This window comes from Dasypus novemcinctus, chromosome 4 (genome assembly GCF_030445035.2).
Source record: "Dasypus novemcinctus isolate mDasNov1 chromosome 4, mDasNov1.1.hap2, whole genome shotgun sequence".
Taxonomy (NCBI): Eukaryota; Metazoa; Chordata; class Mammalia; order Cingulata; family Dasypodidae; genus Dasypus; species Dasypus novemcinctus.
Window position 1 is genome coordinate 89282572 of NC_080676.1, and position 13008 is coordinate 89295579.

The 13008-nt window shown below is 40.7% G+C and overlaps 1 protein-coding gene and 1 non-coding gene across 5 annotated transcripts in view; one reads left to right on the forward strand and one right to left on the reverse strand.

Annotated features, from left to right (window-relative positions):
- The window catches only part of CD200 (CD200 molecule), a 37874-nt gene extending 24991 nt beyond the window's left edge, over window positions 1-12883 (reverse strand). Inside the window, exons 1-3 of one of the 4 annotated variants that reach the window (XM_058295854.2) lie at window positions 12798-12881; window positions 3249-3330; window positions 17-343 (exon numbers count right to left, since the gene is read on the reverse strand). In XM_058295854.2, the coding sequence (XP_058151837.1) occupies window positions 17-343; window positions 3249-3330; window positions 12798-12815 (427 nt within the window). In that variant the 5' untranslated portion in view covers window positions 12816-12881. Of the gene's footprint in view, window positions 1-16; window positions 344-3248; window positions 3331-12598; window positions 12738-12797 lie in introns of those variants that run through there. The other 3 variants (XM_004483407.4, XM_058295853.2, XM_023586053.2) reach the window with 3 other exon arrangements.
- LOC111761892 (U6 spliceosomal RNA) lies at window positions 8876-8983 on the forward strand. The gene has a single exon (XR_002795131.1). It is a non-coding gene; the product is annotated as a U6 spliceosomal RNA (small nuclear RNA).
- Window positions 12884-13008: the final 125 nt, after the last annotated feature.

Below are 13008 nucleotides of genomic sequence, written 5' to 3' on the forward strand. Positions count from 1 at the left end.
TCTCAAGGACTCTCACCATAGACAGTGAGGCAGGCTGTTCGTGAGATCTTCCCGGAACCAAAAGTGTTAAAGAGGCACTGGTAACAGCCCTCATCCTCCAGGGTGGTGTTCCAGAAGGTGATGGTTGAGTTCCAGAGTCCCAGCTGGGTGATGTTTAGCTTGTCCTTGTAGGCAGGCTGGACCACAACCCCATGGTCCTTGCTGTAGGTGACCATGTTTTCTGGGCTTGTAGCCTTGATTTTCTGCCATGTTACAATCAAGACTTCCTGGGAAGTTTGCAGAGAGCATTTTAAGGAAGCAGGTGTGTGCAGCAGCACACTTTCATCCTGGGTCTCCACTCTCCCTGCGGAATCATGAAAGAGCATTTATATTTTAAAACTTTAAATACACACACACATGTTTTTCTGATTGCAAAAAAGCACATTAAAGTCAAATATAGAAAAGACAGGTAAAACATAAAGAAGAAAGGAACATTTATTACATTCCTGATGTTGCTAAGAAATAAAGGTTCAAATAGGGTTAGTACTTAAAAGTAGAGTAGCAGAATAGAAAAACAAGAAAACTCTCAGTGACCAGAAGTTGTGAGGAATCCCTATAAAATAATAAGTACATGGGAAGAGATTAAAGATGGAACTGTCAAACAGAGTAGGAGAAGCATCAAGTGTGTTCTTGCCTGGAGTGGCAGAAGCTAAGAGCAAAAAAGCGTCAGAGAACAAAGGCAGAATGATTAGGTGAAGAAGATGGAGCAGCTCTACACATTACACATACATACACACACACACACACACACACTGCAAAGTCAGGCAATAGCAACAGAGATGTCTGTCCCCAGTCTATAGGAATATGAGGTAGATGTACAGGACAGTGCTTGGGGAGGCTGGCAGTACCACAGAGGAACTAGAAACTCTGACCCCACATGACAAGCCAAACATGCCCAATTTTCACTAAGCATAGTGCTGAGCATAAGCCATGGCAATAATTTCTTCCCCTCTCCAGTGCTGGCTACTCGTAGTGACGCAATAGATGATATAACAGGAATTCTCAACAAAGTAACAAATAGTCAAATATTTGAGAAAGCTGACACAATCAAAGAAAAATAAACTCTATAAATCCAAGAACTATGCCAAAAGAATAACAATATCATAATTCAATAAACACTTTAACAAGACTAAATGTGATATAATTCCAAGTAATAAGAAGCTGGCATTGTAAATAGCAGAACTTGGAGAGGCAGAAAATAATATAAAATCTCAACACATTGGCTGACTTAGCAGAGTGGACACCCCTAAAGAGTGAATTAATAAAGCAGGAAGACCAGGCCATGGAATTCTTCCAGAATGCAGTACAAAGGGATAAGGATAGGGAAGGAATTAAAGAAAAGCAATTAAAAACCTAGAGAAAACTTAAATGTTCCAACATCCAAGCAATAGGACTTGTAAAAAGAGAGGAAAAAGGAGACTGGAATGCAAACTCATATTTCAAAATGATAAAGGGGACAATCTAAAATAAGATATATTAATCATTAATCTTCATGTACCCAACAACATAATTTGAAATACATAAAGCAAAAACTGATAGAACAAAGAAAAATTTATAAATCCATCATGAATGGAAAACTTTTCCATACTTCCCTCAGAAACTTTAATTCCATAAATTAAAAAATAAGTAAAGCAAAAAGTCAAATGTAAGGAAATATAATTGAAAAACACAAATAGCTATATCTTTATATGTATAAACTTTCACCCAGAGACTATACAATCTTTTCAAACACATGTGTAACATTCTCCCCAAATTAAACTTGTAACGTCACAAAAAATACTGCTAACTTGTGGCCTTGAATACTGCCCAAAATGCAATAAAATTAGAAATCTGCACATTTCTTTTAACTCTCTAGGTAAGGTAGAAATCATAACAGAAATTATAAATTTTCATTACTGATGATCATGACAGAATTATGTATTAAAATTGGTGAAAACTGGGCGAAGCCTTTCATAGAGGGAAATACTGAACCTTAACTATATTTATTACAAAACAAGAGATTGAAAACCAGTACACACATACATTCAAACCTACCCATTACTGAAAACAGGAGTGAATAAAAAGAAAACATAAATTAATGAAATTGTACACAAAATATAGACGATCAAAAAATCAAAATCCATTTTTAAGACTAACAATATAGATGAAATATTAGCAAAAATAATTAGACAAAAAGAAGGCAGGACAAACAAGCCCCTGCCTCCCAGTAATATCAGGGATGAAATGGTGGACACAACAACAAATGAAAACTGGAATCCCTGACTTCTGTATAGCTCCAGTTTTAGTAATGTATACTCTTCAGAGATGGGAAAAGTTCTGACGGCAATATTGTCAGGGTCAGGGTTACTCGGAAGCTTTGAAGATTTTGCAGTGTAGAGATTTGAAAAAAAAAACACAAAACTATCTTTAATATAGAGAGCAGAAAGAGGATTGAAACTAGGGTTTAACTACTTGGGTGATTTTCTCTTTGACTGTGGAAGGAATCATTTAGTGATGAGTCTATAATTGTTTGCTCCTGATAAGGAATTCTCTTTTGATGCCCCTACCCGGTAATTGGTGCTGTAATGGCTACTTTAATACAGCGTTGTAGTTGGGTGTGAAGCCTGCCCTTCTTTCACCTGCTTTGCCTGCCCCATGGAGGCCAATGTAGAGCAACGCCCACTGAAGGTGATAAAGGCCAGCAACAAAGTGAGGGGTGGTCTCCAGCAGAATGGAAAAAGGAGAGCTAATGCAACTAGGAAATTCAGCAAACAAGTAGATGGCACAGGTGGATTTTATATATATACCTATTTATACACACACATATGAGATGTGAACTTTCATGACTTCTGCATTTCTGTATTTTCCTGTAATTAAGGGCACACCCAATTTAAGACTTACTGCCAGATTCCCTTCCAAAAAGACTGTATTCATTCGTACTTCCCAAAACATTTCCTCATCCTTGCAAGCACAAGCTACTTATTATTTTTTTAAAGCTATTCCATTTAATAAGTGGAAAATTATATTTTGATTTAGAGAGCAGGTTTTTCCTACGTCTGATTCATCCATGGAAACAGCTTCTAAATACTGTGGACAGCCAGGAAGAACCATTCCTACTCTTCCAAGCAGATTACAAATTTAAATAATTCATGTGGGCAAATGGAACTAACATGGCACAAATAAACAACAGTGGCCAAAAGTCTCCATCCCAGAAAATGTTTCTTCTTTACCTTGTGCCCTGCAGAGCACCAGTGCTGCCATGCTCCAAATCAGTCTGTAGGTAGAGAGATGATAGAAGAGCTTCCTGAGCACCTGAAGACAGAAAGCAAAGCACAGCAAATGAGGTTTTCATTTGGACAAAGCCAAGGAAACGTCAACAAAATCCCTATTTCAGGAAATGCTGCAGCTCAAGTTTTAACCCACCAGAGAACTTTGGTTTTTGTGGAGGCAGAACCAGAGGCTATAAATGGAAGAAATGAGTGAGTGTGCTCGGGATGTGGGGAGGTAAAAACCACCATGTGCTTCTTTGGCTATGGCAATCCCTAGCAATCTGGGCTTTGCCCTTAAAAAGTGCAGTGTTAGTAATGCCACCATTGCCAAGGGCAAGTTCTCAAAGACACAGGACCACCAGGGAAAACAAACTGCCAAAATGCATGCACAAACACAAAGTGAACACAAAGGTCAGGCAACATCCACATAGAAAACAATCTACATCCGTTAACATTAAAAATATAACTCATATAACTCAAGGGAAACCACTTCCCAGGAATATTATGTGGCTGTCTCAAAGTATGCTGAGGCAGACCTTCCCGCAAATTTAAGTGTACCTTTTAGAAACCAGCAGTGGCTTTAAATGGAATGTTTTTTATTTCTATGTATCTGGACAGAAATGGCCTTTTAACAAATCATGGTGGTATTTAAGGGAATGTTGTTCTGTGCACCATCTTGCTATAAAATGAGAGGGAGGGATATAGGCAGATCTTCTCTCTGTGGTGGCTCCAGAAATCTATTCACTTGGTCTACATGTGTGTTCATTGTAATGGGTACTGATCTCGGCAAGAAATAGAACTTTTCCCTATATTTTCTATATTTCAATAATAGAGGTATTAAGAAATGCAAGCTTTCCCTGTATTTTTATTTAACTGAACTTCAGTTTTATTTCATATCTCTGAAGCAGGCTAGTTTAGGGAATGAAAAGACGAGTCTGGAACCTGGCACAACACCATGAACCCTCCCTGAACAAAAGATCCTACAAGATGGCTGCCGGAAGAATCTCAAGAGAAGTCCCCATTTGGAATGGGATTTGTCTGGGATCAAGGAAAAGCCCCGGATATTCGCAAGGGGCCTTGCCATTGGGCCCCCAGGGGAATTGATAGGTGGGGTAACCAGTCAAAACAGCAAACAGCTGGGACTCCTCCCCTGACATTAACAAGGGGTGGGGTAATTAATGGTTTAAAAAGCAAGTCCAGAAGTTAAATCGACCCTTTTTCTCTGCTTCCCATTACGGCTTTTCTCTCCCTACCTGGACCAGCATGCAAGTAGACCTGGGGATTTGTAATCTGTGATGAGGATTTGTAATCTGTAATGTGGTTTTGTAGTCTGCAAATCAGCCCTTTTTACCCCTTTTCAGCCCTATTCCTCTCTCTGCCTGAACCAACCTGCAAGTATACTGGGGACCCTTAATCTGTTATTTTCTCCCATTTCTCTGTTCTCATTTTCTTAATAAACTACTGGCTTAACTAAACTGACATACATTTAAACTTCTTTTTTTGCAACATTTCCATTACAACTGGAGCTAGAAACTTAATTTCAGTCAATGTTGCACAACTTCTGTCAATTCAGCCCCACACCATCCCCACACTCCATAATTGTCCCAATCTGTGACACTGCACCCATACTGCTGGGGGTCTGACATAATGCCAAGTCATGGGACAGGGCTACTAATCATTGGTCACAGCCATCTATCCATATCGGCATCTGCTAAGACAAACAGTCACCGTGGCCATCGATTTGTGCAATGACAGCTTACAAGGTGCGCTGGTGTTCTCTCGTGTTCTTCCAGGCAGCTTCCTGGGCTGGGAGAAGGGAAACCACACAAGGCTCTCGGCGGGGACTCTGATGTATCTCTCCACCTCACTTTGCCTGTTTGCCATGCTGGGCAGGATTGCTTCCCACAGTTCTCCCGGGGAAACAAGACACGGGCAATTTCTGTACTTGGATCTCAACACTGATCTGCGAGCCCTGGAATCCCGACTCTCAGGCAGGTGAGCACAGTGCTCCCTTTTCAGGACACAAACTGGTATCCGAGGGTCGACACAGTCAGTCCCTTTTTGCTTTCTCAGTCTAGAAAATACTTCCCTCTCCTGGGGTCAGACAAGATGGTTCCTCCATCTCCTCTCATCCGTCCAGTCAGCTCTTTAGAGAGTGTGCCTAACTTGTGTCCTCGGCCATTTTTAGCATTAGGCTTTTGAAATTCAAAAGTTTCTGAAGAGTTTTTGAAACTCAAAAGCCTAGGCTCTTGCTGTTCCAATTATTGGCTTCTGAAACTGAAAAAGTCTTCATTTCTGCTTTTTTGGCAGTAGCACTCCTCTAAGGCAACGAGCATCTGACAGTCTAATTTAAGGCCAAATCAGACTGGAACCAAAAAGCATGTGGGATTATATATCAAAATAATACTCCAACTTATATTTTCTAGAAGGTGATTAAACCACTGGTAATAGCAATACTTACATTTATTGAGCAATTCTGAATATTTATTATGTGCCAGGCATTGTTCATAGTCTTGACATAGACTATTTCACTCAATACTGAGTATACACCTATGAAGAAGGCACTACTATTACCACCATTTTCAAAATGAGGAATATGAGGCACAGACAAGTTAACTAACTTGCCAAGATCACACAGTTAGGAAGTGGCAGGGCCAGGATTTAAACCTAGGTTATCTGGCTCCTGAGCTCATAACCATAACCACTCCATCATATTGCCCATCACATGTATAAGGGATGGTTCGTTTTAAATTTCTGACACATAAATATAAAACTGTGCTATCATTGCCTAAAGTCAAATTGCTGTTGTGAGGGATTATGAAACTGTCACTCACACAGCAGTCTCTACACTACTGCCCTGGAATAATATGCTAAATTCATTTTGAAGTTGGTATGTGAGAAGTATTTAACCACATTTCCACAAAGCTGACCAATCTCTGGAGGTCACTCAGTAACTGTCTAGGAGCAAGAGTAGTAATTATGCAAGTCCCAATCTGATTTCTCACCAGAGTCCCAGGTAGGCATCTGTCTCGACCTACAGACAAGCCCTCCCACCTCAGGGCACAACACTCTCCTCCTTGCACACCAACTCCACCAAACTGTCCTCCTTTCTATGTCTTGAAATCACAAAGCGCTTTCCTGCTTTGATGCTTTTATTTATGCTTTTCCTTCTGCCTAAAATGCTGTCAGATGAATGAATAAAATGAATAAAAGTCTGAATGAATGACACCAAATACATCATTTTACCCCAAACAGCCCCTCCTCTGGACCTTCTCTCCCAGGCACTCAAGTCATCCTAGACATCATTCTCCCTCTCCTTGGACATACATAATAGGTTTTCCCAAGTGAAGTCTCTTGTATGTATCTGTTCCTGTCCTTTACTCCCCTAGTCTCATCTCTTAGCATTGGCTATTTTGTTCAGTCATCTTCTAACTGAACTTCTGTTAAAACTTCTTTTATTCTTTAAATCATCATCTCTACTGAGTTCGACATTTGGCTGGGCTCTGTACATGTGCTTTGGAGACAACAGTGGATGAGAGAGACACAAGCCCTGTCATCAACAAGTTCACTATTTTGCTTATGTACATACTGGGTTGTTTTTTTTTTTAAATCTTTGTCTTTTTTACTTTTAACTTTTAATTTTTTTCAGTGCCAAAACCCAGTATCAAACCATACATACTGTTGACAGATTAAGTTTCCTTAAGTTCCTCGTTAGATGCCACCCCCTTAAAGACTTTCTACGGCTTCTTGCTGTTTAGAGAATACAGTTCATAGTTCTTAACCCAATACTTCCATTCCTGCAAATCATCTTCCACTACTCACCTACAGATACCTCTACATCAGCTAGCTTTGTCTATTTCTAAAGGCACCATACAATTTCCTGCCTTGGTCCTTTACTTGTCATCCCCCCAATCTGAAAAGCTTTCCCCCTCCCTTAGCTCTCACTTTTGATAAACCCATTTGCAGTCACCTCACTGTGCAGTGATCCCCCTCCTCTGAGGTATTTTGTGACTAGGTGTGTTAGAGCTGTTAGTGCTCTCCAAACAGATTCAAACCTCTGCCCCCCAGTGTTGAAGGGGTCTGACTTCCCTTTTTCCATGATCTCACCATTTCTAGATCTTGTCTCAACACACCAGTCTGTTTCCCAGCTTGAGAGAAGCTCTCCCTAAGTGCAGCCACCAGAGCCTTTTCCATAGTTGTGCATACCCACCACGTAGCCCAGACCCTGAGACACTGCTCCCAGCATGCTTAACCTTGGAATCTGCTACCTGTCTCGGTTCCCTAGCTGTCATCTGTCCACTCTCCCTTGCCAGTGGGAAAAATCTGCCAATTTTGTAAACAATGTTTGTTCTCAGCCTGTTTAAACTCCTGTGGTTGGGACATTGGCTGCTTACATGACTGGAAATAGTTTCTCTTGCCTCAGTGCCTCCCTAAACTTGGCTCTATTTTTTATGGTACTTAGAGGTAGGATCATCCTCTTCCACACAGTAGTGGACTGTTGTTGTCTATCCCTTGCCTACAAGAACCTCAAAAACCACCAGATCCTGTTGTGTTAGGAGGAATTCCTAGCCACTGTCTCCTTGTTCTAATCTATTGCCACAACAAACCAGCAAGAGGAACCCATTCTGACTTTATACGTTCGTATCAGCTCCTGCCTTGCCCTGACTTCTGCTGCTATAACTTGAATCTTATTTCGAGAATGTTGAACCAGAACCACTTAAATGGACTTGGTTTAGGGTCAGGATTTTTGTCAAAAGTTAGTGTTCTACCTACAGGGCTCCCATCATCTCATTCTAGATGTGTGCTGTAAATAAGCCCTGTGTATGTCACTCCTGTGGCTAAAATGACTTGCCAACTAGAATTCATTTTCCCCAATATTCTAAGCTGTATCTTCCTGGATGCCTTCAATTTTTCTGGAAATCTATTGTCTTAACGAATTCTTCTTCCTAGAGGCTTGGGACCAGGGAATAGCGAAACAGGGTCCTTGAAGTTCTGAATCTCTTCTCTTTTTTTTTTCTGCCAGAAGTATCTCTCCTTCCTTTTCCTGTCCAGGAAGAGCCATCCCGAAACTATATCCTCCTTACTCTACCACACAGACTTCTTAGTTCTGGTTAGTACCTGACTTCTCTTCTCTTAGGCAATAATCCCTGAAAGGCGAAAGAGATAAACCAGTTTACCAAGAGGTAAAACACATCAACAAGTGTTTCACGATACTGTCCTAATTACATAAAGACTTTTGAACACTATTGTAATCCTCACCATCTATTATATTTATTTCACCCATAAAACAGCTTATAAATTATTAGTTCTATTTGAAAATGCCCTGTCTGCCTTACTAGGTTGATTCTTTACTAGTATGAAAATTAAACAATTTTCTATCATTCTATTGCTAAAAAACAATTAAAAAGAAATATTTTATTTTTCTAACACAGTATGAAGTCTGTTAATATCTTTATGCTTCTCTTGGGAAAAGTGTAGAACATGGTATTCCTCCAACTCATGCTGAAGTCTCTTCTTTCATCTTACATTGTTGTTGTCATCTGGCATTATAGTTCTACTTTGTTTTAATCACAGAAATGTGATTAAATGTGCTCTCTTCTGCAGCACATGTACTAAAATTAGAATCATACAGAGAAGATTAGCATGGCCCCTGAGTAAGTATGACACACAAATTCGTGAAAGCATTCCATATTTTTTGTTGATAATGGGGGAGGATGGTATGGAAAATTGTGCTGAATGTACACTATGGACCATGGTCGGTGGTAATATTAACAGTTTGATATTATCTCATAATACGTAATAAATGTTCCACCATGATGTTGTTAGTGAAGGGGTATTGTATGGGAATTCTACACATTTGCATGATTGTTTTGGAAGTTCACAACTTCTGTAATAAAAATATATTTTTAAAAAATAGAGTGGGTTGGGGAAAAAATATACCAAAGATAAGATATGGGCTGTAGTTAATAGCAATATTTTGACATATTCTTCTATAATTTGTAACAAATGTTTCTCAATGATGCAAGATGTTGGTGGCGGGGTGATGTATGGGACCCTTGTATGATGTTATACATGTTTGTTTTGTAAGTTCACAACTTATATTATTGTTTATATATGTTCATGTATGAATTATATACTTCAATAAAATTTTTTAAAAAACTAAAAAAAAAATTTACCAGTAATATTCCTACTAAACATATTTTAATTAGAGTCAATACTTACTTACATTTTCAATATGTTATCCTTTTTCCATGTCCATCATTACTTCCTACATTCCATTCATTCCTTCTGAGTTTACTTTCCTTCTTTCAAAAGGGAACCCTGTAGTAGCTCTTTCAACAATGTGTAGTCTTTTCATGATAACTCACCTGGATATGGGATTCTATATTGACAGTTATTTCTCCTATAAAATTTTTCTTTCACGGATTTTAGAATTTATCACTGCTGATGAAAAGTCTGTTGTTAGTCTAATTGCTATGCTAGTATAGGAAGTCCACCTTTTTTCTCTTATAGCATTTACTATTTTTCTCTTCACTATTTTATTTCTTCTATTCAAGACTCAGGATGCCTTTTCATTCTAAGGACCCTTGCCTTTCATCAATTGTGAAAAATTCTCTGTTCTCTTAGACTATTGCTTCTTCCCCATTCTCTGATATCTTCTCTTTTTAGACCTTCTATTAGACATGTTTTGGTGCTTCTCACTCTTCTTTCCTAACTTATTGCCTCATTACATATCTCTGGGCTGCATCCTAAGGGATTTCCTCAAATATCTCGTTCAATCCACTAAGCTTCTCTTCAAACCTGCCTTGTCAACTCTAGAGCCCTTCTCTTGAGATTTTTATATCAAAGACTACATACATACATATATTTTTTACATCTAGGATTTCTGCTTTCTTGTGCATATTTAACGACATTGATTAAATAAATTGTATACATATTGTTAGGTAGACTATGACTGTTCAACAAATATTAGCACTTAACTACTTCCATAATCACCACTCTCAGCTACCTATACCATAAGTCCTGCCTTTGGATGCCAGTGTCAAAACTTAGCAGTGCCCAGGTTCTAGGCTTCTTCCACACTAACAGCTTTCACCTGGAAAGTCTTTCATTATTTGTGACCTCAGCCACTAAGAGGTACTCATTCCAGAGAATTTACATTTCTAGATTCCAGAACAACCAAGTCACTTTGACGAAGGAAGTCAAAGTTTATGCAGGTGTCTGAAAAGAAGCTCTCCACCTACATTCAATACTGCTTACACTGCTCCTTCCTATCATCCACTCCTAGACATCACCTTAATGTCTTTGATTTTGAAGTGCTCCAGAGACAACTTGACAATTTTCTTATTCTGTGCAATCCTCCGTATTATTGAGACTGCCCCACCCTGTCTAATTGTGTAGGAAAGTCAAAAAAAAATCAGACCACATGTTTCCTCAGGTTCAGTTACTAATGCCAACATAGTTTGTTTTATTTCCAACGAAGACAATCACAGAGAAAGAGATTGACATTCTAATCCCACAGCATTTTTTAAACCATTATCCAGACTCTAGTAGAGGCTATGTTGGAGAATGCAAGATGGATTAACTCTCCTAGTGAAAAATCTTTGTTTTCGAAAAGGTGAGACAACAGATGAACACTGAAAGTCAAGATATATAGACTGGGTGTCAGCAATGTTTAAGAAACAAACAAAAATCCACAATGATTGAAGCAAAGGGAATTAGAAGGGAAGCCCTGCTATTAAATACATACACCATTTTACACAGTTCTTTTTCTTCAATCCACACAGAGTAACTGAAAAAATTACTACTCTGAAAACAATAGTATTTATTTTTTTACAGGGCGGTGACCTGGGAGCAATGCTATGTGGTAGCTCTGGCGGGACCTGAGATAGTCTGGGCTAAACCAAATACCAAGTGTGTATTTGGTATTTTACCTCTCTGAGACTCAGAAAAAAATAACAGCACCAACCGCTTTAAAAAAAAGAGTGTATGAGTTAGCATATGTAAAGCTCCTAGAATAGTGCCTGACACAAACAAGCACTAATCCTTATCTCATCTGATTATTCTGAGAAGCACTTAAAGCACTTCCCATATATTTTTCATGTAACATGTTTTCATGTAATCTACAGCATCGTTAAAAATAAAAAAAAATTTAACTTAAATATTAAGCACTTAGTACAGTAACTAGGATATAGTAAATACTAATACATGTTAGGTAGCTAACAAAAATTAATTAAATCATACACTGGTGGGAACACTCATTGAAACAAAGAAGTGCACATATATTCCTTGCCTTCAGGGACAGAAAGGATGCTCAGAGGCCTCAGTCTTACCTGGCCACTGCCAAATCTGGAGGATACACTGCTTCCAAAGGTATCTCTAGTGCCTGAAAGTCCAAACCCTGGTGCCACCGCATGCAGGTACACAGCCTTGGAAAACCTAACCTTTCATCCTGCATTTTTATTTGTAAAAATGGGATGATAAACAATTCCTCACTTGAAAGGGAGTTTGAAGATGAAAAGGGCAGCTAGCAGGAGCGGACACTCCCTGGCCACCATTCTCCTTTGTTAAGGAAGACAAAAGAATCCTGCTGTGTGTCTACATGTGAAAAACTGCTCTGAGGCATTAAAATTACTTGGATTTTTATCTAATTCTACTAGTGGGGTAAATAGAAACCTTCCCCTTCATTTTATGTCACGTAAACAGATCCTGAATGAACAAGATTTCGAGTCTCTGGGTACTCGGCGTTGCGTTTCAACGTCTCTCACATGTAGCTGCAGCATCCACTGCATCACCAATTCCCAAGGCAGGTGCCAAGGGTGCTTTAGAAAGGGGCTGGGGAATCAAGCCGGGAGCAGGCTGTCCAGGTGACCACGCGCCCCGAATTCTGCATCGCCCCCACCTCCAGCCCTGGGTGCCAACACTTCTCTGCGCAGCTCCAGAGGACCGACCTGCTTTCTGTCGGAGCCGCAGCCAGAACCGAGTCGCGAATCTGCCCAGAGGACGCGCCGGTCTCCAGCGCCCAGTTCCGCCCCCAGTACAACCATTATCTTGGGAGAAGCATCTCCAGAGCCCTCTCCTGGTCGCATCCCCTCTCCAGAGACTTGCGACCGAGAACCGGGAGGTAAGAGGAATCCCCACTTTGGAAAGCAAAACCTGCCTCTTAGCAGCGTTACGCGCGGACCCCGGGCTGACCAACCTCCGGAGCAAACTGGGGCGAGCCGGGGCCCAGCGAATTTTGCCCGCCGTCTCCCGCCGCCCCGGGCCACCAGCCCGAGACCACCCGCACCTCCATCCTGCCTTCCGCTTACCCGCCTCTCCATCTTCGCTCCCCGCGCGCTGAGGAACTGCGCGGGGTTCTGCGAGCCGCTGAAGGTCGCCGGCGAGGCGGGGTTAGCCGAGCAACCTGCCCCCCGCCGCCGCCCCCGCAGCTCACTCTCCTCCCGCCCAACCGCGGGCGGGGGCTAAGACAGGTGTGGGAGGTTTCGAACGCAGCTCCTCCTTGCCTACCTTCAAAAGATTTTTCATTTCTCATTTTTCATAGGCGAAAGAGGATACCGAGATAGTGTGAGTGAGCAACCATGTGGAGAGAAAAACGCGCTTTTTCCGTTTTCCTGTCACTGAAATAGAGGGAGGGGGATGAGAAGGGGGAATGTGGGGGGGGGGGGGGGCGGAGAATAACTACGTCGCACTAATTAAACAATGGGCATGTCTTTACAAA